The sequence below is a fragment of the Macaca mulatta genome, chromosome 6 (assembly GCF_049350105.2).
Source record: "Macaca mulatta isolate MMU2019108-1 chromosome 6, T2T-MMU8v2.0, whole genome shotgun sequence".
Lineage (NCBI taxonomy): Eukaryota > Metazoa > Chordata > Mammalia > Primates > Cercopithecidae > Macaca > Macaca mulatta.
Window position 1 is genome coordinate 150481440 of NC_133411.1, and position 24913 is coordinate 150506352.

The window sequence follows — 24913 nt, forward strand, 5'->3', positions numbered from 1 at the left end:
CCAGGCCACGCCCCCGGGGGAGCTCCGCCCCTCGCCTGGCTCCGCTCTCCCGGGAGCTGCGGCTTTGAGCGTCCCGGGTTGGGCGGGGAACTGGTAGCATCGCTCCTAGGATGCAAGGGCCATTTCTCTCCGGCCGGGGGTCAGATCCTCGGGAAGCTGAGCCATCCCATCCAGCCGCTTGCCCCAAACCGGGCGCAGGCCGTGGTCACTTCTCTAGGAAGCTCCGAAGATCCCGCCACGCCGTCCCTCAAAGGTGCGGAAAGCCGGCTTCCCCCAGCCCTCGGGGAAGATTCCTGACTCTCCGCTTGGTCGGGGCATCTGAGGGCAGGAGCTGCGCCAGGCGTAGCGGATAGACCAGTGGACAACACCCACGCCGGACCTCCTGTCCCCTACCCGGACCTAGACTCGGCGCCACACATTGCCCCGGGGGGGCCAGGCGCAGTCACGCGCGCGCAGAGCTCACGCTCTCCGCCCCGCACACCTGCGCTCCGCCTCCTGGTCCTGGGCCCGCGACGGGCGAAGGCATTTGGGAAGCCAGGGCGGCTGCGGAGGCGATCTCCCTGACCCAGGGCCGGAGTTGCCCAGAGCCTGCCGCCGCTCTCAGTCAGCCCGCATCCTTCTCTGTCCTTCCCTCCCCCCGCCTGCCACGGCGCGGGTATCCGCAGCCACAGCCCGGGGCCGGTGAGGCGGCGAAGGGGGAGGGGAGGAATCAAGGGATGAGCGCCGGAAGGGCGTCGGGGGCCCCGAGCCGCACTAGGACGCCCCTGGAGCCGGAACCTGAGCAGAAGCCGGAACCAGAACCAAATCACCGGTACCGGGTGGGCCAGGTGGTCAGGGTGGGAGAAACCAAAAAGGGAGAGGGGTGCGGGAGTACTGAGAGGAGGGGGCTGCAGAGGCCTGGCTCAGGCCGGCGCGGAGGAGGTGCGGGCGCTGACTCAGGCACGATTTCTGCTCCCGCCGCCTAAGAATTCCGTCCCATCTCGTGCTGCAGTGTCCTTGGGAGGGACGGAAGCGCGAACGAGCTGGAAAGGGGAACGCTCGGGGCGTCGGGGAAGCGGGACCAGGGTCGTGGTAGAGAGCTTGCGTAGCCGCTGACCTCTTGCCTTGGGCCGTATTGACGAAACAGCACCCCTGGCCCGGACAGCTCCCTGGTTGGGTAGGGGGTGGAGCCGGACCTTAGCCGAACGTCTTAGACGTGCTTGTTTCAGATCCTGAGAACTGCATTCCTACCCCTCCCCCATTCCCAGCTGCAGCCTCCTAAACCCAGGAGGCGCCCTGGCCCGCGCTCGCCCCCCAGGGCCTCATGTCGGAACCACAGCCTGACCTGGAACCGCCCCAACATGGGCTGTATATGCTCTTCCTGCTTGTGCTGGTCTTCTTCCTCATGGGCCTGGTAGGTTTCATGATCTGCCACGTGCTCAAGAAGAAGGGCTACCGCTGCCGCACGTCGAGGGGCTCCGAGCCTGACGATGCCCAGCTTCAGCCCCGTGAGTGGAGCCTGGAACCCTGGCTCAGTAACCTTTCACCCTTCTCCCCACACCTCTGCCCCTCACCTCTGCCTCCCTGACCAACAGACCCAGGCCAAATCCTGATCAAGCCTGCTCAGGAAGCTTAGTGATGCACTCTTGAGTTAGCAAGTGGGGTGACACCACTCTGAAAGCAAAACTAGAGAAGGCAGCATGGGCAGCAAGGGTCCTCTGGATGGTAGTCTTGGGCTTGCATTGGTGTCCCCATCTTTTCTGGTCCCTGAAATGCTGAGGTCCAGCATGATAGCAAGTAGGTAAAAGGGTATGTCCTAAGCAATAAATGATGGGAGCCACCAGGTAATGTTCCCCCAAAGCTGACTCATTCCTGCTTCCTTGCCAATCTCTTTCATCCTTCAGCTGAGGACGATGACATGAATGAGGACACAGTAGAGAGGATTGTTCGCTGCATCATCCAAAATGAAGGTGGGTCTAGCATAGCCCCTTGCTCCCTCCTTCTCCAACCTTCTCTTGCCCTGACCTCCACCTTCACTGACTCCCTCTTTTCCTTCTTCCCTCAGCCAATGCTGAGGCCTTGAAGGAGATGCTGGGGGACAGTGAAGGAGAAGGGACAGTGCAGCTGTCCAGGTGAGCTGGAAACAAGGGCCAGCATGACTTAGCTTGCCTTGGAGAGTATCCTCTCCTCCAGCACAATCCTCTCCCAGTCTCCTTGCATGTATGGGGTTGGGGGAAGGGCAAAGCTGGCTAACTTATAGGAAGAAAGAAGTTTTGTAGAAATCTCGATTCCTTCAAAACATCTCTCTCATCTAGATGTCATCAAACCTAACATTTACCTCTAGTGCCACTCCTTTGGGTTAAGCAATGTTCTTTTTAGCAAACAGCCCTGGGAGGAAGAACATGTGGTCACTAACATCTTAATATTGAATTTATTAGATAAAGACAAGAAAAAAATGTTGGGGCTTGGGGACATTGGGGCTTCTGGGGTTTTAAGGAGCATGCTGAAAGAACATAAGAAACAAAACATGAAGGGAAATGGAAATGTTACCCTTGCTCCCCTCCTCCCTGCTGTCCAGTGTGGATGCCACCTCCAGCCTGCAGGATGGAGCCCCCTCCCATCATCACACAGTGCACCTGGGCTCTGCAGCCCCTTGCATCCATTGCAGCCGCAGCAAGAGGCCTCCACTTGTCCGTCAGGGACGCTCCAAGGAAGGAAAAAGCCGCCCCCGGACAGGGGAGACCACTGTGTTCTCTGTGGGCAGGTGGGGCAGGTGCTCCAGGGAAAGTGAGGTTGAGGTAGGGGGCCCAATGATCAGGCACCTGATCCCAAAAGTGGGCCTTGGCTCTTTCCTCCTGGACTGTGAGCTCCAGCGGAAGTCACGCTACACAATGTGCCCCACAGTCTGAGAAGGCCTCCCCTACCTTAGGCCAGAGGGAAGTAGCCACCAAACTCAGGATGTCCCTGGTCAGAGGGGAGGGCCAAGCAGCCTCTGAGTTGTGGTCCTAAACCCCAGTGTTCCCTTCCCTCCCAGGTTCCGGGTGACACACATTGAGAAGCGCTATGGACTGCATGAACACCGTGATGGCTCCCCCACGGACAGGAGCTGGGGCTCTGGTGGGGGACAGGACCCAGGGGGTGGTCAGGGGTCTGGGGGAGGGCAGCCCAAGGCAGGGATGCCTGCCATGGAGAGGCTGCCCCCTGAGAGGCCACAGCCCCAGGTCCTAGCCAGCCCCCCAGTACAGAATGGAGGACTCAGGGACAGCAGCCTAGCCCCTTGTGCACTTGAAGGGAACCCCAGAGCTTCTGCAGAGCCAACACTGAGGGACAGAGGGAGGGGCCCAAGCCCAGGGCTGCCCACTCAAGAGGCAAATGGGCAGCAAAGCAAACCGGACACTTCCGATCACCAGGTAGGAAAACACAGCCAGGACTGTACTGGGCTGGGCTCTTATTGCTCTCTACTTTGGGGGGGCACTGATATGACCTACTCCTGTTCTCTCGTTGACCCCTCCCCTTTCTCTCAGGTGTCTCTACCACGGGGAGCAGGGGGTATGTGAGGTGAGTCTGCCTGAGCCCTAAATGAGGTAATCTCATCTTCCCATCACCTACTTAAACTACTTAAGCCTTTCAGCTCCCTGAACCCCCAGAGTATAAACTGCAGGCTTACCCTTTGCTATAAATCCCTTGGTTTGGTGGTAGAGGTAGGGAAGGTCCTGCAGCCCCAGGGGAAAAGCTGGATACAGCCTGAACAGGAAGCAATACTGTTACTCTTCCTCTTCTCCAAGTCTCCTTCTTCATTGTGCTGATGGACTACCAGCTGGCAGGGCCAGGGTGTGGGTGGGCGTGAAGGCCCTCCCCTCCACTGGACAGCACTGCCCCCCAGCTGAGGGACCAGCTCAACTTCTACCTGGAGTTACACGGTCTCAGGCTGGGGGCCTCAGGAGAGGTCATGGCCCCTCAGTCTCTTCTCCTTCCCCTGCCTGCAACAGGCTGCCTGACCCGCCTTCCCCAACACCTCGCTCCATATAATAGAGCGTGGCAGCTGGGAGCAGGCCCCTGCCCCTGGTGGGCCCCTAAAGCAATAGCACCATAGGCCCCCTGCCCTCTTAGCACAAGAGGCCCAGGCCCTGGCCTGGCCTTCGTGCCCTTTATTCATTGTCAATAAATCCGCTCAGACCATTACAGCTGCTTCGCATCCTGGCTCCAGCGCCTTCTGATCCCCAAGGCCTGTTCCTCTCCCCGGCCTAACCCCAGTGACCCTGGCATCCAGAGTGGGGTGGGTCACGGAGCCAGGGTGGGGAAAGAGGTGGGCCAGAACCACTAGAGACTTTGATGGATGGTTTCCAGCCCCAGAGATTTCAGGCATTTCACCACCCTAGATAGGGTGATGGCAGAAGAGAAAGGAGTAGTTCCAGTCCTAGAGATGATAGGACAATGGGAAAAAAAGGAGTGGGCTCCAGTCCCAGAAATGGGAAGGGGCAAGTTTCTACCCTTGGAGGTGAGGGTGGAAATAGGGAGATTCCAGGTTTTGGCTGTGTTGCTCTGGATCATTGAGGGTGTGGTCTGACAGCTTGAAGATAGGGACAGCAGCATCACCGGGGGTCAAGGATTCCCTGGCCTTCAGGTGAGGGGATCTGGGTGGCCAGGATCCGGGGCTTTAGCCGGCGGGGGAGGTGGTGGACGCATCTGTAGGGAACACACAGTTAGTGCTCCAGAGTCCTCCCTTAAGGGTATACCAGACAAAACAGGACTGATTGGAACCCCTCTACATACAATCTCCTCCAAGGCAAGGGCCCTTACCGGCCTGAGTCGAGGTACCATCATGTCCAGGAGCCCAGGGAAGTCCAGGGCTTTGTCTGGAAATAAGAACCACAAGTCAGTCTTCAGACTTTGTTTTGTTCAATGCTGTATCTCCAGCACTTAGGAAAGTGGCATTCTATAAATATTTGCTAAATTAATGGTCACCATCCTAGACCATAAAATCCATCACTCTATCCACTGTCCTCAACATTTATTGGGTAACTGCTGTATAATCAGCTCTGCTCAAGGTATAAAACAAAGGCAGATAGGATACATAGCGCTCCTACCCCCAGTGGCTGTCAAGAAACCAATAATGAAACCTCAATAAACACAATAAATGACTAAGTGCTAAGTCATGCAAAGTGAACTTGGGGTGGTGGAGATGATGGTAACTCCAGGGAGGGAGACTCCTTGTGGACAAGGTGGGAGTACCAGAAGGTTTTAGAAAAGGCAGGCATTCCACAGCCATTAAAAAGAATGAAATCATGTCGTCTGTAGCAACATGAATGGAGTTGGATGCCATTATCCTAAATGAACTAACTCAGAAACAGAAAACCAAATATTACATGTTCTCACTTATAAGTGGGAGCTAAACAACAGCTACACATGGACATAGAGATGGAAATAACAGACTCCCAGGACTCCAAAGGAGGCAAAGGTAGGAATCGAGGCAGGGGTGAGGGTTGAAAAATTACCTATCAGGTACAATGTTCACTATTTGAGTAACAGGTACACTAGAAGCCCAATCTCCACTAGTATGCAGTATATCCATATGACAAACAAGCACATGTACCTCCTGAATCTAAAATAAATAATAATAAAATAAAACTGCTATAGACATTTAAAAAAGAAAAAAAAGTGGGCATCAGAAAAAATGATACAAAGCTAGGTATCTGGACACTAGGAGCAAAAGGTGCATATTGGGAGGACACCATGAGAGAGAACTTAGCTAATTTTTAAAATAGCGACTGAATACTTACTGTGTGCCAGACACAATGCTGTGTAGTCCACAGGCATCTTTTTTAACTCTCATAACAATTCAATGAGCTAGTACCTTTTCCTTACCTCATAAAGAACATAAACTGAGGCCCAGACAGGTTCAGAATCCCACCTCGAGTCACACACTTGGAAATGACAGAGCGGGATCTGAACCAGTCAGCCTGGCTCCAGAGCCCAGGCAAGTGCTCTCCACCAAGCTGCAATAGACCTTATTGCAAGATGCCTGAGGGCATGGAGAGGACCAGACCGTGACCTGGGAGTCCAAGCTTCCTCCTTCTTCCTTATCTGTTAGCCTCCCAGGGCTCCCAATTCCTTCCACTCACCCCCAGGCAGGACAGGTGCAGGGGGCCCATCCAACACAGAGGTAGGTGCAGGTGGGGAGAAGCTGGGAGGAGAAGGGGACGGCAGCATCTGGAGGTGGGGTGGGCACACAGTTATTCCTGGCACGTGGGGAGGTTTTACCAGCTTTTCCTCTCATCCCATCTTCAGTTCCTTCCTCATCACTTCCCAACACAGGAAGTGGCCAAATGTTTGCATTAAGATGGGGGGTGTAGCTGACAGATATTCAACAGTCAATATGTATTGAATGCTTATGTATACTATGTCTCAAGTGTTCTACTAGCACTTCACATGTACTAATTCATTCAATCCTCACCACTACCCCATGAGGTAGGCATTTTTATTAATATGACTCCTGTGTTAGAAGTGAGACCCAGGTTAAGCCAGGTCCAAAATCATAGAGCCAGTTATTGGCAGAGTGCTGGCTAGAACCCAGGTCTCCTGACGCCCACTCCTGTTCTCTTTCTGCTGTATGTATATACATTATAACAATAGGTATCTTATATTGAAACACCTTCTGCATTCCACTGCACTAAAGGCTTTGCCTCGGCCAGGCATGGTGGCTTGCACCTGTAATCCCAGCACATTGGGAGGCCAAGGCAGGCGGATGACCTGAGGTCAGGAGTTCGAGACCAGCCTGACCAACATGGAGAAACCCTGTATCCACTAAAAATAGGAAATTGGCTGGGCGTGGCGGCACGCGCCTGTAATCCCATCTACTAGAGGGGCTGATACAGGAGAATTGCTTGAACCCGGGAGGTGGAGGTTGCGGGGAGCCGAGATCGCCCCATTGCACTCCAGCCTGGGCAACAAGAGCGAAACTCCGTCTCAAAAAAAAAACGGGGGGGCTTTACCTCGATTATCTCTAATTATGACAGTGAGCCTGCTAAAGTAGGTATTATCCCCATTTTACACGTGAAGAAACAAGCTCAGAGAGATTAAATCATTGCCCAAGTTATACAATAGAAATTTGAACTCAGATCTATCCAGCACTAAAGTAGGACCCCCAAACTCCTATGAAGGCTGCCTTGGTTTCCCTTTCCCCTGCCCACCCATAGGAGATGGGGAGGCCCAGGCCACTACAGGAGGTAAACCTGGGGAGCAGAGGGGGCATTAAAATGAATATGAGGCTTTACTGGGGTGGAAGGGTCAACCCAGAGGTGCCTGGGTAGTTCAGGGAGAAGGTAAGCCTCACCTGTTCAGGGTCAGAGAGTTCAGGTGGCCCTGGGGGACCAAGCAGCTCTTCCACCAGCAGTGAGGGGAAGACCCCAACATGGCCCCCAAATTCTCCCCTCCAGAAGCCGTCATCTACTCCATCTTGGGCCCGGGGCAGCAGACGGATGAGCGCCCCCTCAGGGAAGCTCAGCTCCTCTGCACTCTGTCCGGTGTAGCTGTACAGGGCCCGTGCCAGGAATGCTACAGAGGCCCAGGAGAAACGGTGAGAGGGAGGTGGGTGGCAGTGCCCCAGGACCGTGACACCCCAGGGCTACAACCCCTAACAATTCTTCACCATACCCAGGGTCCCCTAACCCCAAATTTCCCTTTCTTACCTTTGGGCTCTGCCCCAGAGGGATTGTCACTGTCTTGGCCGCTCTCTGGGAGGGAGAGGTCCGGGAAGTTGAGATACCGCTCAGGGACAAAGCCTACCTCACCGTGCTGGTTCCGAGCCTGCTCACCCAGCAATGTGAACAGATATTAGATTTACCTCAGCAGTCCATGACCCTGGCTCTCCTCTACTCAGGCTTCTAGCTTTGCCTAGAAGGGTCCATGGGGGCCACAGAGAAGTCCCTCCTACTGCCCCCAACCCAAGGTCAGAGCCCAGGGTCCATACCCACCTTGACCCATTCGTCAGCATCTCCCTCCTCTATGACCTCCAGCCACTCACCCTCCGTGATTGTCAGCTCATCCTCATGCCCTGCCTGGGCCACACACGAAGGATTCAGGACTTGGCTGTCCCTGACCCTTGCCCATCAAAGGTCCCCACCCCCATCAAAGGTCCCCACCCCCATTCATACCTGATAGCGAAATACCACATGTGCAGGGCAGGGGAGGGGCCTAGTGGCCAGGGCTTGGGGGGCAGGCTCCTCAAAGAGCTCTCCTGTCTCCTCACATTCCTCAAAGTCAGAAAGCTCAGCATCCTCAGCCTAGAGGGGCAAAGAACAGACCTCATATGGGGCCCGCTCTCAAGCACTGGTTCTATCTCCCACTCTTCCATCTTTCCCGTAAAGGACACCATGGATCCCCCTCCAAGGTAGTTGCACCCATCCACTTACCATGTATACAACCACAGTCACCACAGAGTAGGATAATAACAACAGTAATAGCAGAGTTACAGCAATTGAGTGCATACTATGTGCCAAGCACAATGCAAAGTATCTTGTATATATTGTCTCATTTAATCTTCATAATGACCCAGTGCTAATAGTTTTGCACAACTATTAACCTCACTTTATTTATGAGGAAACTGGGGTTCAGAAAAGTTAAGTCACTTTTCGAGATTGCACAGCTCATAAGTGGAGTGGCTGGTACTCAAAGCCCTTACAGATTGCCCCAGAACCCTACTTCTTAATCATTCTATTATGCTCATAATAAAAATTTACTGAGGATTCTATGCCAGAAATTATGTAAAGAATGATATATGAATGATTTCACTTAAACCTCACAATAACCCTTTGAGTTAGGCACAACTGTGATTCCAGTTTTATAGGGTTTGCGTTCCACTGGAGTTTTTCACTTCTAAGTAAGGATGGGTAGTGTCAGGGGAGGAGCTCACGGTTGGAGAGAGGTCCCTCTGGGACAGCCGAGCCTCGCTGAGACGTCGCTCCTGCTCTACCTCATCCTGGGCCTGGGTCATGGCTGGCTTCAGCCAGCGCTGCACATCGAGGCCAGCCCCCTGCAGCAGAGTCAGCCGGGCAGCCCCCTTCACCTGGCTCACCTGGCATAGGGAGGAAGGAAGTTAGTGGAACCTGGCTGATGGCAGTGTCTACTCTCTGCTTCTCCCTTCCCTCCTTCCCACCATCAGAAAGAGTAGAGGGAGTGGGGCTTGCCTGAGAAGGTGAGATCTCTAACCTCAGGGGTGTGCCTCACCTGTGCCCGGCGGATGCTCTCTCGCACTTCCTGTAACCTCTGTTCTATGCCTGGAGCCTCCCGTTCTGAAGCCTGCTGCTGCCTCTGCTCCAGTCGCTGCAGTACCTGGTTGGGAAGGCAGAGAACAGGGGTGGGTGGAAATACTGTGGGGCATGACTTACTACAGGACTGGTACTTTGCTAGTTGTATCACATACATTATGTCATTTAATCGTCCCTATGAGGTGGGTGCTATTATTGGCCCTACTTTAGTGATGAGGAAATTGAAGTCCAGAGAGGTTACGTCACTCCCTTACCCGGGGTTACAGAACTAGGAAGCAACAGAAGAGAATTTGAACCTATGTGGGTCTAGCTCCAAAAACTGTTCTTAACTATTGTGCCACACTGTTACCTTACAATACCTTTCCCTCCCCTCTGTAGCCCCATGACACCCTCAATGGCTCCAAGATCCCCTCTCTCAGCTCTTCTTGCTGAGACAAGAAGGTGCACATGACACCTGTGCCCCCCACCTCACCCGATGCCCATGGTTCTGGATCTTGTAGTCACGGGCAGCTCGGCTGGTCAAGCGCTGAACCTCTTTCTCCAGGCCACTCTCGCCAGCCATGCTTTCTGCTCCCCACTCCAGGGCACACACCTGAATGGGTCAGGGGGTGCTGTGAGGAGGACCTGAGGCTGCTCCTTCTCTCCAGTTCCCTCCTTTTTCCACTCTGTCTTGACCTCCAAGGACAAGGACAAAGAGGAAGGGGCACATGCCTATGGCCATGGATACAGGTAATGTGGACACAGAGATACAGAGCTTCAGAAATGGGATCCAGGTCGAGGGACAGAGGTAGAATGAAGAAGATGGTGCAGTCAAGTGACTGAAAGGTGGCCTGAGGTGTGTTTTTTGTGTGTGTGTGTCCTGGTGGGAGGGAGGTGAGTTGGAATTCTGAAACCCCCTCTCCATGGTGTAACACTCACTAAGTTAACGTAAAGACAAGGATAATGGAGGAGGAGGCCTAAATCATAGTCCCCTTTATATGTGGCCTGGTTCCAACAAGCAGGAAGGTCTCACCTGATCAGTCCCTGCTGGCTGAAACTGCTGAGGTGGGGTGGGGGAAAATACACCAGGCTCCTTAAGAAACAGCTTCAGGTCTTGCTCCCAGCTTACCTAGGGGTTGGGAAAAGTCAAAGTCACTCATTCACTGGCTCACTCTCCAACCCTGTTCCTAGCACTTCTTGGAAGAAAAAGGACAATGTGTGAAGGAAAGAGGGCTGCACTGGGAGGGAAGGGTAAAAAGGATCCCTAGGGAAGCTCTTAGAGGCCACAGCCCTCACCTGGGAGGTTGTCTGCTCCCCACGGTGGGCATGCTCCAGGACGACCTCTGCGGCTTCCAGCTCAGTGCGGCTGAGGGAGGTCAAGGGGTCCCTCAAGTGTTCTGACAGCTCACTGACAAGGGCCTAGAAAGAACCCCAAGATACTAACACCACCCTTCCCCCAGATCTCTACTGTAAAATAGGCTCGTTCCAGATTTGACAGGTGATGGTCATGAGATATAGGAAGGAGGGAAGAAGACATTCTTCATGAGAAAGGCCCTCGTGTGCAGAGCACTTAGAAGTTTAAAACATACTTTAACATCCATTCTCTCCTTTGAGCCCAACTAGTGTTATAAGATAGGCAGAGAAAGGGTCATCCCTGATGAGGAATCTGGGGTTCAGAAGGGTTACGTGTACTGTACAATGCCATGCAGCCAGCTAGGAGCAGAACCAGAGCCCATGTATGTATCATCTACCCACTGTAAGCAGACAAGATCCCCTGCGCCGCCCAGTGTCATGGGGATCAAGAAGCAAGGGGGAGGTCCTCCTTTCCCTCCCTGCTGAGGGACAGGGGTGTTTGGGTTAAGACTGGCCTTGAGCAGAGCTGGCAGTTCCTCCTGGTAGTAATGGTCGAGGTGGGCATTGGTAGCCACCAAAGTAAGCAGGTACTCATTGCGGGCGGCTTGCAGCTGCTGGGAGTACTGGGCTGACTGGGCGGACAGCTAGGAGAGTAAACTGATGTCAATAGGAAGCCCTAGACCCCTTGAGTCCTTCCAAGACCAATTGAGAAGCCAGATCCAGAATGGATTCTCACATTATTGAGTGCTTACTATGTGCCTGGCACTACACTAAAAATGTTGCATACTCACAACTCCTGCTCAAAATCCTCTAGTGCCTTCTGCACACATTTAAAATAAAATCCACTGTTCCTTACCACGGTCCACCAGGTTCAATATGAGCTGACCCCCACAACCTCTCTAACGTCTTTTCAAGTGCTTGTTCCCTTGCTCACAGTACTCCAGCCATACTGGCCTTCTCTCAATTCCTCGAGCCTACGAAGTTATTCCCACCTCAGAGCCTTTGCACTCATCATTTCTTCTCTCTGGAATGTTCTTCCTTTAGATCTTTGCAAGGCCAGCTCCTTCTTGACAATTAGGCCACCTATTCAGAGAGGCCTCCCTCTAAATTCTACCCCCTTGTTATTCTTTATCATAGTACCTTGTTTTATTTTCATCTTAATCTAAGTATTTATTTGCTGTCTGTCTCTCTTAACCAGACTGTGAGGGCAGGAACTCTGTTGGTAGTGTTCTCCACTTATCCATAGTGTCTAGAACAGTGCCTAGTACCTGCAGATCCTCAATAAATGCATATTAAAGGACTGAAAAAGAAGGGTATTCTTTCCATTTTATAGAAGAAAATAAGGCTCAGAGAGATGAAGTAAATTAACCAAGGTCACCCACCCAGGAAGTAGGAGAGCCTGGATTCAACCCAGTCTTTCATACTTATGCACCTAGGTTCCAAACCACTAGACTACTCTGCCCTTCTCTTCCCTGCCCCACACTCATGCCCTCATCCCTCAAACCTTGGTGCTCAGTTTCTGGAGACTGGTCCGAGAGTGGAAGATCCCATGGTCACTTCGGTTTAGCCTGTGCAGATGAGGGAAAGGAGTCAGACCCACCCCAAGTGAGAGAATATGAGATCAGAGTCAGGCCCTGCTTTGGTGACTTGGCTCCACCCCTACACAGCCCCACCTCCCTGTTCCCCCACCTTGGGCTTCCTCACTCTACATGACCCCACCTGGCCTGGACGTCAGCTGCCTTCTCCTGTGCCAAGGCCCACACACGTTCCCGCTGCCCATACAGCTTCCGACTTCGGCTCAGCTCCCGGACAGACTGCAGCACCTCGGCCTGCGCCCTCTGGAGGTTCTCTGTTCCCTATTGGGATGCATACACAAAGTCCTGACCTAGACCACCTTTGGTCCCAAGCCAGCTCTTCCTTCACCCCATCCTCTGAGCCATACCTTCCTAAGCACCTGCTCCTTGGCGCTCCGCCCTGTGCCCCCTGCTAGGTCACGGTATCGGTCGGACGCCTGGAGCCGGGTTTGGCCCCCAGCCACGGTGGCATCCAGCAGGCAGCGCCAGGCACCGAACACTGTCCTGCCCCTCCCCAGAGAAGGTCTGTGTTGAGGAGGAGAGCACTCCACAGCTTCATGAGACCACCACCGCCCCCTGACCAACACCATGGGAGACAGAGTGCTTTCCCATCCTCCCTTGTCTATAAGCCCATCAATCGATCAGCCCATTAGCTCAGCCACAAGCCTCACTCCTGCCCTCCACCCCACCCACAGTGTCCTTGCTGGGTCAGCTCCTCTGCTGCTGCTGTGTCAGCTCTACCTACAGCTCACGTGCCCTCCCCACTTGCTAGGCCTTCATCTCCACAGGCTCCTGGGGCTGAGCTCCCCATCACTTTTTGGTCCCTGTGGCCCGCCCCCTCCATAGGGCCCACCTGCTGTCCATCTCGCCGCTCCGGTGCCCTTCCCTCTTCAGGAATGGGCCAGCCAGTTTCTGGAGTGCCTGGTGAAAAAGCCATCACAGAACCAAGTTCCCTTTCAAAGACCCACCCCAACTGGGAGAATATGAGATCAGAGTATAATCATACCATCCTTTGGGTACATTATGTGCCACTTGCTTTGCTAAATGCCTTATAGTCATTAATTTGTATAATCCTTACAACAACCCTACATGAAGGTAAGGTATTATTTTTATTCCCATTTTACAGAGAAAGAAACTGAGGTCAAGAAAGGTTAACTAACTGGTCCAAGGCCATATGGCTATAATTACACAACAGGGATCTGACACCAGTCTGCTTGACTCTAGGCATCTGCTCTTGACCACAATAGGGATAGATATGGACAGACATTACTGGTGATGTAAAGGAGACTGGAACAAGAGGTAAGGTACAGAAAAAAGTCCCATACCTGCCCATACTCCCGTTCAATGGCTGCCCTCTGCTTGCTGTAGGATCTGCGGAGATTGCAGGTGGGGGATAAGGTTATGTTTGGGCATGTTCTCCCATCCTCAGTCCTCTACTCTGGGCAGGAAGAAGCCGGGGGAGCCAGGTTCCTAGAGCGTAACTGCACCCAGAGGGAATGGGACTGATGGGAGTCCTTGAGATCACCTCAGGCAGCCGCAACACAGGAAACCCTCACCTTACTGCCCTGGGCCCCAGCAGGATCCTCCCCAACCCAGAGGTTCATCTGTGGGCTTAGAGGTGAAGATTGATGGGGGCCTGGGTACGACGTCTGCCAGCCTTCCAACAGGTCTGGAAGAGGGAGAGGGATTCTGCTCTAAGGTTGATTGTAGGGTTGGGGGCAGTAGTGTGGAGTCAAGGGCTTTGAGGGAGAGTTCCTGTGTTTATGTGGGGGGGGAGCTGTGGGGGGGTTAGGTTGGGGAGCATTCCTATCCAGTATCTGGAGAGGCCAAGCCTAGGGTGAGGGCTGTGGATGGGTCGGCTGGGGAGCTCTTGACCCCTGTTCCTCCACCCCGGCAGATGTATGTTGGGGAGAAGTGGCGCACAACGACGAAGGTGAGTGTAAATGAAGAGGGTTAGGGGGCTACCTGATGTCCTCCAGCAGATCCGCCTCCCTTTGCTGCCGGGTCTGAAGGATGCTCAGCTGTTCCAGGAAGCGAAGCTTCACCTCCTGGGCCGGCTTCACCTGCGGGGGCAAGGAGAGGATGAAGACCCCGGGCACAAGGACCTAAAAAACACTCCGCGCAGGGAGCGGTGAGGGGGCGGGGCCAGGGAGGGGCTGAGCTCTTTCCTCTGTTACTTCTGGTTTGGGGTCTGATCCCTTCCGACTTCCCGTCTCCCACCCCAAGTCTGGTGCCCCCTTAGCTCCGTCCGTTCCCCCAGCCCGCCAGGAGTCCCCATTCAGGAGCAAGCTCACTTTTCGGGGCGGTGGCTGCATCTCCGCTCCAGCAAGGCGGCCAGCGACTGGACTCCGGAACTCGGGGAAGCCCCGCCCACTGTGGAGCCCCGCCCCAGGCCAGGCCAGGCCCCGCCCTCTGCCCGCCCACGACTTGTCCGGCGACGGCGCAGGGCGCGGAAGCGAGACCGGGCAGCAAAGAAAATAAACCTGTTACTGCTGCGAATACCCCGGAAGGGTCCGGGCGGCGGGGCGGACGCAGCGTCCGCTGGGCGGTGGGGAGAACCCCAGGCATCTGAGTCAAGACGCCTTGAGTTCTATTTGTAGTGTATCCACTGATTCAGCCTGTAATTATTGATAATTATTCATTTGCATATGTAGATCACCAGTCCCCGAGCTAATGATGAGGAATTCAATGTGTGACCAGGGAAACTGAGTCACTGGGCACCTGAGCAAAGATGCATCTGACGAAGAGAGGGCTGGTCCCAGACCTTTTCCTAATTCCCGCTTAACTGGAAAAGCCAGCGTGAGCAGGGTGAGAAACATGCCTAGATCCAGGAAGGCACCAGGCCCAAAGGTAAAAAGTCTGGGCCCCACTGAAAAGTAAACGATACCAGTGAGTCGGCGAGAGCTGGGAGATGCGCAGGAAGCCCCTGCCATCTTTAGGATCTTCCGGCCCTAGCACTGCTTTCTGAGGAGCCTCTCTCCCATTCCTCATCCTCCTCACCGAAGCTCCTTTGGCTCAGGCACCTGTCCCAGTAACCCTGACATGGTTCAAAACTCCAGATTCACACTCCAACTCCCCACTGACACCTCTGCTAGTGTATCTAATAGGAACCTCAACTTTTAAAGCTTTTATTTATTTATTTATTTATTTTTGAGACGGAGTCTCGCTCTGTTGCCCAGGCTGGAGTGTAGTGGCTGGATCTCAGCTCACTGCAAGCTCCGCTTCCTGGGTTTACCCCATTCTCCTGCCTCAGCCTCCGGAGTAGCTGGGACTATAGGCGCTCGCCACCACGCCCGGCTAGTTTTTTGTATTTTTTTAGTAGAGATGGGGTTTCACCGTGTTAGCCAGGATGGTCTCGATCTCCTGACCTCGTGATCCGCCCGTCTCGGCCTCCCAAAGTACTGGGATTACAGGCTTGAGCCACCGCACCCGGCTAAAGCTTTTAAAGCTCCTTCAACGTGATCCTCCCCCGGTAACGTTTTAAATGGCACCGAATTTCCTCCAGTTAGTTAAGCCAGAAACCCAGAGTCAGTGTGCCTTCTCCTACTCCTACATTCTATCCATCAGTAGGTCCTACAGGTTCTATTTCAGACAACAATAAGCAAACAAAAACCTCTTGATCCACTTCCCTCAATTTCCAAGACCACTATCCTAGTCCAAGCCCTCATTATTAGACTTCTGGTCTAATATCTGGTCTCCTTACTTCCACACTTCCCCCACCCCAACCCACTGTTCACCCAGCAGAGTGATCAACCTTTTTTTCTTTTTTAAAGGGAAATAAGATCTCATCATTTACTTGCTTAAAATGCAATTGCTTCAGAATAAAATCCAAATAGAATCCATGGCCTTCAAGGGTATGCATGGAAGACCCTGCTGGTCTTTCTTACTTCAGCCTGTACTCTCCTCCCACTGTCCGCTCACTGTGCTCCAGCCTCCTTGCTGTTCCCTCAGTAGACCAAGTACCTTCCAGTGCAGAGCGTTCTTCATGCCCGCTTTCCTTCTCCAGAATCTCTTCCTTCCAGCATTCCACCTGTGTCTTCCAACAGCTTCTTTCCCTTTGCAACTCTTCACAGATGCCTTCCCCATCCACCCAGTCCAAAGGCCATTTCCACAATCACTTTTTTTTTTTTTTTTTTTTTTTGAGACGGAGTCTCGCTCTGTTGCCAGACTGCAGCGCAATGGTGCCATCTCGGCTCACTGCAACCTCCGCCTCCCAGATTCAAGTGATTCTTCTGCTTCAGCCTCCTGAGTAGCTGGGATTACAAGCACGTGCCACCACAACCAGCTAAGTTTGTTTTTTTAGTAGAGACAGGATTTCACTATCTTAGCCAGGATGGTCTCAAACTCCTGACCTCAGATAATCCATCACCCTCAGCCTCCCAAAGTGCTGGGATTACAGGTGTGAGCCACTGCGCCTGGCCTCCACAATCACTCTTCAAGTTCATCACTTTGGTTCAGTTTCTTCACAGCACTAAACTCACTTGTTCAAGTACTGGTTTATGTGTTTATTTGCTATTTTCTGTTCCCCTCCACAATGGAGGATCCATAAGAGCAGGGGCCCTGTTTGTTTTGTTCATGCTATATCCCCAGACCTGGGACCAATTAGGTGCACAATACATATTTGTTGAATGAATGAATGAGAATGGTAGTCTTTTGGTTCCAAGGTTTATTGACAATTACTCATCTATTTTTGACTCCCCTGGTCCCAGCCCCCAAACTCAATCAGTCTCCCTACTCCAGGCTTCACTGTAGTCCCAGAATGTAGGAAGTGGGACAGGATAGACTTTAACATCATCCAGGCCTCTGGTTTCCAAAGCATTTTTTTCTTTAATGCAATAAAACCATTCCTTTAAAACCCAAAATCTCTCACAGAACCCCTACATATCAAATATATAAAGCAGGAGCTGCCCTTGTTGAGGGAAAATATGTGAGGCTTATGGCTCTGACAGTTTGACATTCACTGCTCTCCTTACTTCAGTTACCTCATGGTACAGATAAATGGGCTGGGCCCAGAGAGGAGCCATGACCTGTCCTGGGACACACAGCCACTGAAGCCTTCAGTCCAATGCTCCTTCCACAGCACCACACTGGATTCTGGAGTCTTTCCAGCCGGGCCAGAGGAAGCTGCAACAGTGCCATGATGAGAGCTTCTGGGTCTTCTGGTACCTACCCTCTCAGACTGCTGGTCCTAGGGTCATGTGAGGGGATGGCTGGAGGGTGGACTAGAAATGCAGGGGGGTTGGGTGGGGAAGCCAGGTGTCTGTGTTGGAAGGCCAGTGGGACTGGGGGATTGGGGGCTGGATGGCTGGGAAGGACTTCTCAGGCCTGCAGTGGTCTCTCCTTTCCTCAGGATAAGGCTGCTGAGCTCCTGGAGCAGCTGTTCCTCCAGGGACCCCCGTGCCTGGGGACTGCTCTTTGAAAGGGGGCCCGGAGGGGGCTCAGGTGGCCTCTCCTCCTGGCCCAGGGTGCTTGACTTGGACAGAAAGGGTTGATCCAAGGACTTCTGGCTGGTAAGGGGGTTCTCTGGCTTCACTGTCCACTCCCGTGTGGTGGAGAAAGAGGTAGAAGTGTCCAGGGTCAACTCAGGGAAGGCCCCTACTTCTTCATACACCGGCTCCTCATACACAGGCTCCTCCAGCTCCTCTTGCTCCTCCACAGACCCCTGGGATGACTTCATCGGCTGAACGGGAATGGGATGGCAGGAGTGGGCACAGAGTTAAAGTTACCAGATTATTAATCACTAACATTTACTGAGCTCTTCCTCTGGGCCAGATGCTGTAAAATACTTGGCATGTATAATACTAGAACAACCCTGTGCAGTGGGTTACACTACAAAAGAGTCAACTGAATGCAAAGGGGTTAAGTTGCCCAGCATCACATAATGAGTAAATGGCAGAGCTGGGGTTTGAACCCAGGTCTGTCTAACTCCAAAATGCATTCACTTCATCACTTTCCTTCTATTTCACAGATTCTGTGACAACTTTCCCCCTTTTTTTTTTTTTTTTTTTTTGAGACAGAGTTTCACTCTTGCTGCCTAGGCTGGAGTGCAGTGGTGTGATCTCGGCTCACTGCAACCTCTGCCTCCCAGGTTCAAGTGATTCTCCTGCCTCAGCCTCTCAAGTAGCTGGGATCACAGGCATGTGCCACCACATCTGGCTAATTTTGTATTTTTAGTAGAGACGGGATTTTACCATGTTGATTAGGCTGGTCTTGAACTCCTGACCTCAGGTGATCCACTCACCTCAGCCTCCCAAAGTGCTGGGATTACAGGTGTGAGCCACTGTGCCCGAACTTTCTCCTTTTATTACCGCACCTTATACCTCTCATTTTCCTCATTCTTTCTGGCCTCCTCTCTCTCTGTCCTGTCCCTCTCCCTCTCCCTTTCTCTCTTTCTCTGTCCTCTCTCCCTCTCTCTCACACACACACACACACCCCCCCCCGATGGGCTACACACACCCACACACACACACACACACACACACACACACACCCCGATGGCCTACACACACCCTGATGGCCTACATGAGGAAAACAGAGCACATCCGGGGCTCAGGCAGCACAGAGGAACACAGGGTTGACAGGCATACTGCTGGAGCAGGCACAATACTCACAAAGAACATGGACAGGGTCCTCCGGTTGTGTAGTTGCCGCTGGACACAGGTGGGGTGGGGACAAGGGGAGGGAAAGATATAAAGACACAGTGAGGACTAGCAACAGGAGACAGGAGTGGTGAATGGGGGTGAAGAAGGCAGAAGGGAGGGGGACAGTGAGCATAGGGTGGCACCAGGCTAGCAGGCACACCACTCCCTACTGCAACGTGACAAGGGTTACAGCAGGAATCAGGGGTTGGGGCAGACTGGGGTGCCTTACCAGGGTCTGATTGGCAGAGAGGAGGGTGGCTCCACTGTCATCCCCACGGATAGGCAGCAGAGGCATAGTGCCAAACTTCTGACGGGCAAGGTCGGAGGAGGAACGGCGTCGTAAGACCACTGGCTGCTGGTCATCGTGCTGGTGGGAGCGTGAGGGGTTGGCACCAGTGGGCATGAAAGGCACTGAGGAGGATAGCTGGGCCCCAGGGGGACCACAGACCCAGCCCTCAGCCTTTTCCTTCCCCTCACCTGGGCTTTAAGGATGCTGGTGGTCCAATCCCACATCTCATCCTCGTCAGTGCAGGACAAGTAGCTGGGGTGATCAGAGTGGAATCAGAGGGAGAGAGAGGGTCACAGCTATAGGAATGGAGCATAGAAAGAGGGAGGAGAAAAGACAGAGTGCAGAGCTGGGCCAGAGAAGCCAGGGCAGGAGGTACTCACAGGTGCATCTTCTCCAGTATCAATGTGAAGCCCCACCTGGGAGACAAAGACGAACAGTGATGGGGCAGTCAGAAAGGGCAGGGGGGTGAAGGCAGGAAGGTCGTGGAAGTGCGGGCTGGGGAAGAAAACTCACGGTGTTGGGGGCTTTAACTTCTTGCGGATTCCCAGGAAGACTTTGACACCTTCCAAAGGCCACTCCCGTTCTGGTTTAGAGCTCTGAGAACAGAAACAGAGTCAGTGAGATCGAGAGATGAGAAATCATGGTTAATGAGGTCAAGATGTCATGGAAGCAATGGGGTTTGTGGTCACAGGGTCTCAGAAGTAGGGGGCAGGAAAGCAATGAGATTGATGAGAGCATGGGCTGTGGAGTCAGAGGGTGGGTGGAGTCATGGCTCCTCTCCATGGCCACCCAGCATCCCACGCCTCTGGCCCCAGGGCCTCACTTTCTTCTCCTTGAGTAGCAGCAGGCAGCGGCCACGCAGCAGAAAGAACCTCTCCTGGAAGCGGCTTCCCAGCAAGCGTGGTGGCTCCTCACGACACCGCAACAGCCCCACCCGTGGGCTCTCACGTCGGATACCTGGGCACAGATGGGCAATCATGGGTCGAGGGTGCTAGGGGAGAGACCTGGGGGGTGCTGGGCAGAGGAAGGAGGCTCACCTGTGAAGAGGCAGCCGGCTTGGGCCAGGGGGACTTTTTTCAAGAGCAGGGAGGCTGAGCAGGGCTCTGGGAGCTGGCACCATTGTAAGGCCTGCTCTAAGACCTTTTCCTTGGGATGCAGTGGCCGCTCTTAAGGGGTAAGGTGAGGGTATATATCAACCAGAATATTCATACTAAGCCCTCACCAGTCCAGCTCTCACCAGTCATTCATTCATCCATTCAATTATCCAACCACAGACATTTATTTTTCACTGTCTCTATGCCAGGTACTGTGCTGGCCCTGGGATACAGTGGTGAGCATGATACACATGGCCTCCCTTCACAAAGCACACAGTCTAGTGAGGGTAGAGGCACAAAATAATTGCAGACAAATAATTGCTTTGCAAGAAACAATAAGCTGAGCGAGCAACAGCACAGCAACTGAAATAGGGTAGTCAGGCAAGACCTTTCAAAAGTGGCACTTGAAGATGAGACTCAGAGATCTGAAGGATTAGGAAGAGCAAGCCATCCTACGATTGGGTGATAGATTTCAAGCATGACAATATGCAAGAACAAAGGCTGTCAATCAGGAAAGATGTATTTGGGGAAGTAAACAGCCAATGTAGCTATAACGAAGAGGATAGATATAAGAACAGGTGATGTGAGATGAGGCATGGAGGACGTAGGGGCAGACATTCAGGGCCATGTGAGCCATGGTAAGGGATTGGAATGATACTTTAAGTTCAATGGGAAGCCACTGAAGGGTTTTAACCATAGGAAGGATATGAGCTGATTTATGCTTGAAATGTTCACTTTGCTGCTGCGTGGAAAATTGATTGTAGGGAGGCAAGCATGGAACATTGTCCAGCTATCCCCTTTCTGGGGCCACGCATTTTAGTGGTTACTGTTGACAAAAAGATAATGGTGACTTCAGCTAGGATGGTGGTAGCAGTGGAGATGGAGAGAAATGATTGATTCTAATGGAATCGACAAGACTAGTTGGTGAGTTGGGTATGAAAATGACACAAAGGGAGGAGTCCCAGAGGACTCCCAGGTTTCTGGCCTTAATCACCAGGTGAATTGTGCTACCATTTACTGAGTTGGGAAAAACTGGAGAATGGCCTAGACTTTTTTTTTAGGAAAGGGGACTAGAAACCATCTAAATTGGTCTTAGATGTTTTACATTTGAGTTGGTTGTCAGAAGTGGCGGTGTCGAGTCGGCATTTGGATATGTGAGTCTGGAGCTGAGAGGAGAGATGTGGGCCAGAGATATAAATTTGGATGTCGGGTTAGTAATGGCATTTAAAACCATGAGAATAGGTTAGTTCATCCAAGGAGAAATGTAGATAGATAAGAGAAAAGGGCCCAGGATTGAGCTGGGGGTCTCTCCAACATTTGGAATCTGGGCAAAAGAGGAAGAGAAGCTCCCTTTAAGGTAGAAGGTAAACTACAAGCTTGTGGGGGTCACTAAGGCCAAGATGGAAGAATACTGAGAAAGAGGGAGTGAGTCAACTGTGTTGAATGTCCCCTCGCATGGATGAGTGGATGAGTCCGCTGTATTTTGGTAACATGAAGTCACTGATGACCTTGACCACACAACCACACACAGGCATATATACATGCGTGAACACATAGGCATGGTCATACTCACCCAACTCCCCATGCTCGCGAATCTCAAAAGTCACCCACAAGTCCATCCCAGCTGCTGTCCCCCGCATCTCCAGTACCTGGTTAGTCAGCTCCTCAGCAGTCAGGGTTGGGGACACCTGGGGTCAGGGCAAGAGCAGAGAACCCATGCTGGTCAGGCCATTGCCCCTGGAACCTCACTATCCTCTTACTTCCCCTCCAATCCCCTCGGGACCAACCTTCAGGGTGACACAGTTGTCTGGGAGCTGCTGTTCTATATAAACTTCCATGATGAGGTCTCCAGCCTGAGACAGCTGAGGGGAGGGGTAAAAAAGTCAGAAGGACAAAAAAAGGATGCAAAAGAAATCAAAGTCAGAGGGTTCCTCGTGTTGCCTCATAAGCGATTCTTCCAACAAAGATCTCCTCCCAACCCCAATGTCACTCAGGCTCTTAAAAGGGAGAACTCTGGAAGTGGCAAAACTGCATCTAGGCTGCATATGTGCTCCCCAAGGCATCAGAGTGGTTGGGAGGACAGATGTGGAGTCAGACTGCCTGGTCTCTTCCACTCGCTACAGGGTGACCTTGAATAAATGACCCTCTGAGCCTCAGTTTCTTTATTTAAAAAAATGAGACTATCTACTTCATGGAGTTGTATGATACTAACATGAGATTAGAGGTGCTTGGAATATAATAAGTCCTCAGTTATGTTTGCTATTATATTTATTATTATTCTCACTGCTTTGTCTGATTTTACTAACTCCTCCTTGGATCTCTTACACTTAGTAGTAAGGTCTCACTTGATGCTCCCACAGAAAACCAAAACAAACTATCCAGTGTCAAGATTATCACCAGGAAGAATCCTCATGGTGGAACAAATGGAGCAAACCATAACCAAACCCCACTCCCCAAAGCACTTCTCTCATTGGATTTCCTCTGTCTCCCAGAGAGCTGAGTGCTAGTGTCCCGAAGGACAGGCTGGAAAGGAAACTTCCTCAGCTGGGCAGAAAGTCAGCTTCCTGTCCTGATGTCTCCTCCTGCCGCATTCAGGAGACTAAGGTCAGGACGAGTTACCTGCACATCCTTCCAGGTGGTGATAAGACTGACCTCCAAGTCAATCTGAGCTACCTGGTCAGAATCGATCTGTGAAAGAGACAAAAGAGAGTGTTGAGGTGCTGGAAGAGGATCTGCAGGGAAGATCTCAAGGCCAAGGAGGACCTGTTTAAAAGGGCTGGAGGCCAGAAGAGCTAAGAACCAAGGGTGTGAGGATGTTAGAAGTGAGGTTGTGGGAGAAAAAGGCCCAGGGTTCTGGGAGGTGGTTCCTGGTGTAGTGGGCCACCAGAGGCCTGGGCTGGGGGCTTGTTGGGGTGAGCAGGATCCAGAGTCTCTGGGTCCTGTGAGGGTAGGGGAAAGGGATTGTGAGTTAGAGGTCAGGAAAGTCTTACATCAAAGACAGAGATGTAGCCGTCAATGAGCTCCTGCAGCACCCGAACCTCATGTTCCCCCCGCCCATCCGTCTGGAACACGCTGGGCGCAAACAGCAGAGCCAGGTTCCGCGTGCACATCTGGTTTAGAGCCGCACATTTCTGCACCCTGCAGAGGGGTGCCAGGGTCTTCATCAATGTAGCCATTCATTCAGCAAACACTTATTGAATCCCTATTGTATGCCTGGGCTAAGTGCTTGGGATACAGTAGTAAGACAATATTGGCATCAAGGAGCTCCCAGTCTAGGGGAGACAGATAAGGCAAGAATCAGCAAACTTTTTATGTAAAGGGACAGATGGTAGACATTTTAGGCTTGCAGGCCAGACAGTCTCTGTTGTAACTCCTCAACTCTGTTGCTGCAGCATGAAAGGAGCTATAGGAAATGTATACATGAATGGGTGTGGCTTTACACTTTATGTACAAAACTTTATTTATAAACATAGGCAATAAGCTGGATTTGGCCCCATGGGCCTGTAGTTGACCAATCCCTATAATATAGTATGTTTTTATTATTTATTTATTTTTATCTTTTGTAGAGATGGGATGTCTCACTATGTTACCCAGGCTGGTCTCCAACTCCTGGGCTCAAATGATCCTCCTGTCTTGGCCTCCCAACGTGTTGGGGTTACAGGTGTGAGCCACCACACCTGGCCCCTGTAATATAGTGTAATCAGTGCAATACAGAAAGGGTTTCTCCCCAGAATTGCTCAAAGACCTGTCTTCCTAACAGATTGGTAAAGGTAGATGTGCATTTTATTCGTTTTTGTGTTTCTTGTATCTAATGCTTTCCCTGACATCACATAATAAAACAAAATAATATTGATTGCTAACCATTTCTGAAGGCTTATGACATGCCAGATGTACTGGCATGTACTGTACTAAGAATTTAATGAATTTTGACTCTCTTTTTTTTTTTTTTTTTTTTTGAGACAGGGTCTCTGTCACCCAGGCTGGAGTGAAGTGGTACAATCTTGGCTCACTGCAACCTCCACCTCCCGGGCTCAAGTGATTCTCGTGCCTCAGCTTCCTGAGTAGCTGGGATTACAGGTATGCACCACCACGCAGGGCTAATTTTTGTATTTTTAGTAGAGGCTGGGTTTCACTATGTTGGCCAGGCTGGTCTTGAACTCCTGGCCTCAGGTGATCCGCCCACCTCAGTTTCCCAAAGTATTGCGATTACAGGCGTGAGACACCATGCGCCCAGCCTTCATTTAACTCTCTCATAACCTATGAGGTGGATATGATTCATTACATCATCCATTACTTCCTTTTAGAAATGAAGAAATTGAGGTACAAGTAATTTACCCAAAGTCACACAGCTACAATGATGGCACCAGATTAAAGCCTAGGTCTGCCTGATCCCCCAAATCCATTCTCTGAACCTTGATGCTATGATACCTTCACTTAACAACTGTTTGTGGAATGAATGAATGAATGAATGAATGAATGAAAGTGCAGGGTCAGACTGAGGTGAGGAAGGGTCCTGCAGAGGGTCTGGCTATACTGACCGATAGAGATGCCCAATGAGGGTGGCCAGTGTGCGGCGGTTGACCCGCGGCAGGCAGCCAATCACATCTTTATATTTCTGCAGGCGCTGATTCTTCTGGGGCAGCTCTGGGGATGGAATGGAGGAGGGTTGGGGAGGACCCAGGAAGAAAGAGTGGCAGCTGGTATGGAGGGAGGGATTTTTAGACACAAACGCAGGATG

At 52.1% G+C, this 24913-nt stretch overlaps 3 protein-coding genes across 37 annotated transcripts in view; 1 reads left to right on the plus strand and 2 right to left on the minus strand.

Annotated features, from left to right (window-relative positions):
* Positions 1–19: 19 nt before the first annotated feature.
* Positions 20–4174, plus strand: RELL2 (RELT like 2). 10 transcript variants are annotated; one of them, NM_001193999.1, is made up of 8 exons: positions 20–811; positions 1248–1487; positions 1884–1949; positions 2045–2111; positions 2558–2743; positions 3014–3389; positions 3504–3537; positions 3765–4174. In NM_001193999.1, the coding sequence occupies exons 2-7, from the start codon at positions 1304–1306 to the stop codon at positions 3534–3536; spliced, it is 912 nt and encodes a 303-aa protein (NP_001180928.1). In that variant the 5' UTR covers positions 20–811; positions 1248–1303; the 3' UTR covers position 3537; positions 3765–4174. The 10 variants fall into 10 exon arrangements, with proteins under 10 accessions (NP_001180928.1, XP_028705027.1, XP_077860157.1 ...); XM_028849194.2 differs by having other exon boundaries at positions 29–818; positions 3765–4161; XM_078004031.1 differs by having other exon boundaries at positions 29–1487; positions 3765–4161.
* On the minus strand, positions 4079–16245 carry FCHSD1 (FCH and double SH3 domains 1). Of its 12 annotated transcripts, none has more exons than XM_077937256.1 (21): positions 16115–16245; positions 14635–14769; positions 14117–14214; positions 13477–13522; positions 13005–13072; positions 12520–12655; positions 12297–12433; positions 12082–12145; positions 11093–11221; positions 10521–10643; positions 10258–10353; positions 9718–9837; positions 9205–9309; positions 8891–9052; positions 8133–8261; positions 7953–8036; positions 7668–7785; positions 7313–7533; positions 6102–6189; positions 4780–4835; positions 4079–4665 (listed from the first exon to the last, which is right to left on the minus strand). In XM_077937256.1, exons 5-21 carry the CDS (start codon positions 13013–13015, stop codon positions 4600–4602), a joined length of 1845 nt encoding a protein of 614 aa, XP_077793382.1. In that variant the 5' UTR covers positions 13016–13072; positions 13477–13522; positions 14117–14214; positions 14635–14769; positions 16115–16245; the 3' UTR covers positions 4079–4599. The 12 variants fall into 12 exon arrangements, with proteins under 12 accessions (XP_077793382.1, XP_077793381.1, XP_077793378.1 ...); XM_077937255.1 differs by lacking the exon at positions 14635–14769 and adding an exon at positions 13708–13820 and having other exon boundaries at positions 12520–12661; positions 16115–16209; XM_077937252.1 differs by lacking the exon at positions 16115–16245 and adding an exon at positions 13708–13820 and having other exon boundaries at positions 12520–12661; positions 14635–14772.
* A 557-nt stretch (positions 16246–16802) lies between these two features.
* ARAP3 (ArfGAP with RhoGAP domain, ankyrin repeat and PH domain 3) overlaps positions 16803–24913 on the minus strand; it is a 28936-nt gene continuing 20825 nt past the window's right edge. For 4 of the 15 annotated variants that reach the window (XM_077937184.1, XM_015141090.3, XM_015141089.3 and 1 more), the window contains 13 exons: positions 24714–24819; positions 23166–23313; positions 22795–22863; positions 21963–22037; positions 21749–21863; positions 20119–20247; positions 19905–20038; positions 19595–19677; positions 19462–19497; positions 19270–19333; positions 19022–19159; positions 18763–18801; positions 16803–17831 (listed from right to left, as the gene is read on the minus strand). In XM_077937184.1, the coding sequence (XP_077793310.1) occupies positions 17346–17831; positions 18763–18801; positions 19022–19159; positions 19270–19333; positions 19462–19497; positions 19595–19677; positions 19905–20038; positions 20119–20247; positions 21749–21863; positions 21963–22037; positions 22795–22863; positions 23166–23313; positions 24714–24819 (1622 nt within the window). In that variant the 3' untranslated portion in view covers positions 16803–17345. Of the gene's footprint in view, positions 17832–18762; positions 18802–19021; positions 19160–19269; positions 19334–19461; positions 19498–19594; positions 19678–19904; positions 20039–20118; positions 20248–21748; positions 21864–21962; positions 22038–22794; positions 22864–23165; positions 23314–24709; positions 24820–24913 lie in introns of all 15 variants that reach the window. The other 11 variants (XM_077937185.1, XM_077937180.1, XM_077937186.1 and 8 more) reach the window with 6 other exon arrangements.

Excerpts from the sequence above, each read along its gene's own strand:
- RELL2 (XM_078004027.1), top strand. The coding sequence starts at position 1,304 with ATGTCGGAACCACAGCCTGACCTGGAACCGCCCCAACATGGGCTGTAT. Across the intron at positions 1,488-1,883 it reads CGATGCCCAGCTTCAGCCCC|CTGAGGACGATGACATGAAT; the intron begins GTGAGTGGAGCC and ends TTCATCCTTCAG. Across the intron at positions 2,744-3,013 it reads ACTGTGTTCTCTGTGGGCAG|GTTCCGGGTGACACACATTG; the intron begins GTGGGGCAGGTG and ends CTTCCCTCCCAG.
- FCHSD1 (XM_077937259.1), bottom strand. The coding sequence starts at position 14,466 with ATGCAGCCACCGCCCCGAAAA. Across the intron at positions 9,838-10,257 it reads AGCCAGCAGGGACTGATCAG|GTGTGTGCCCTGGAGTGGGG; the intron begins GTGAGACCTTCC and ends TGACCCATTCAG. Across the intron at positions 9,053-9,204 it reads AGAGCATCCGCCGGGCACAG|GTGAGCCAGGTGAAGGGGGC; the intron begins GTGAGGCACACC and ends TCCCTATGCCAG.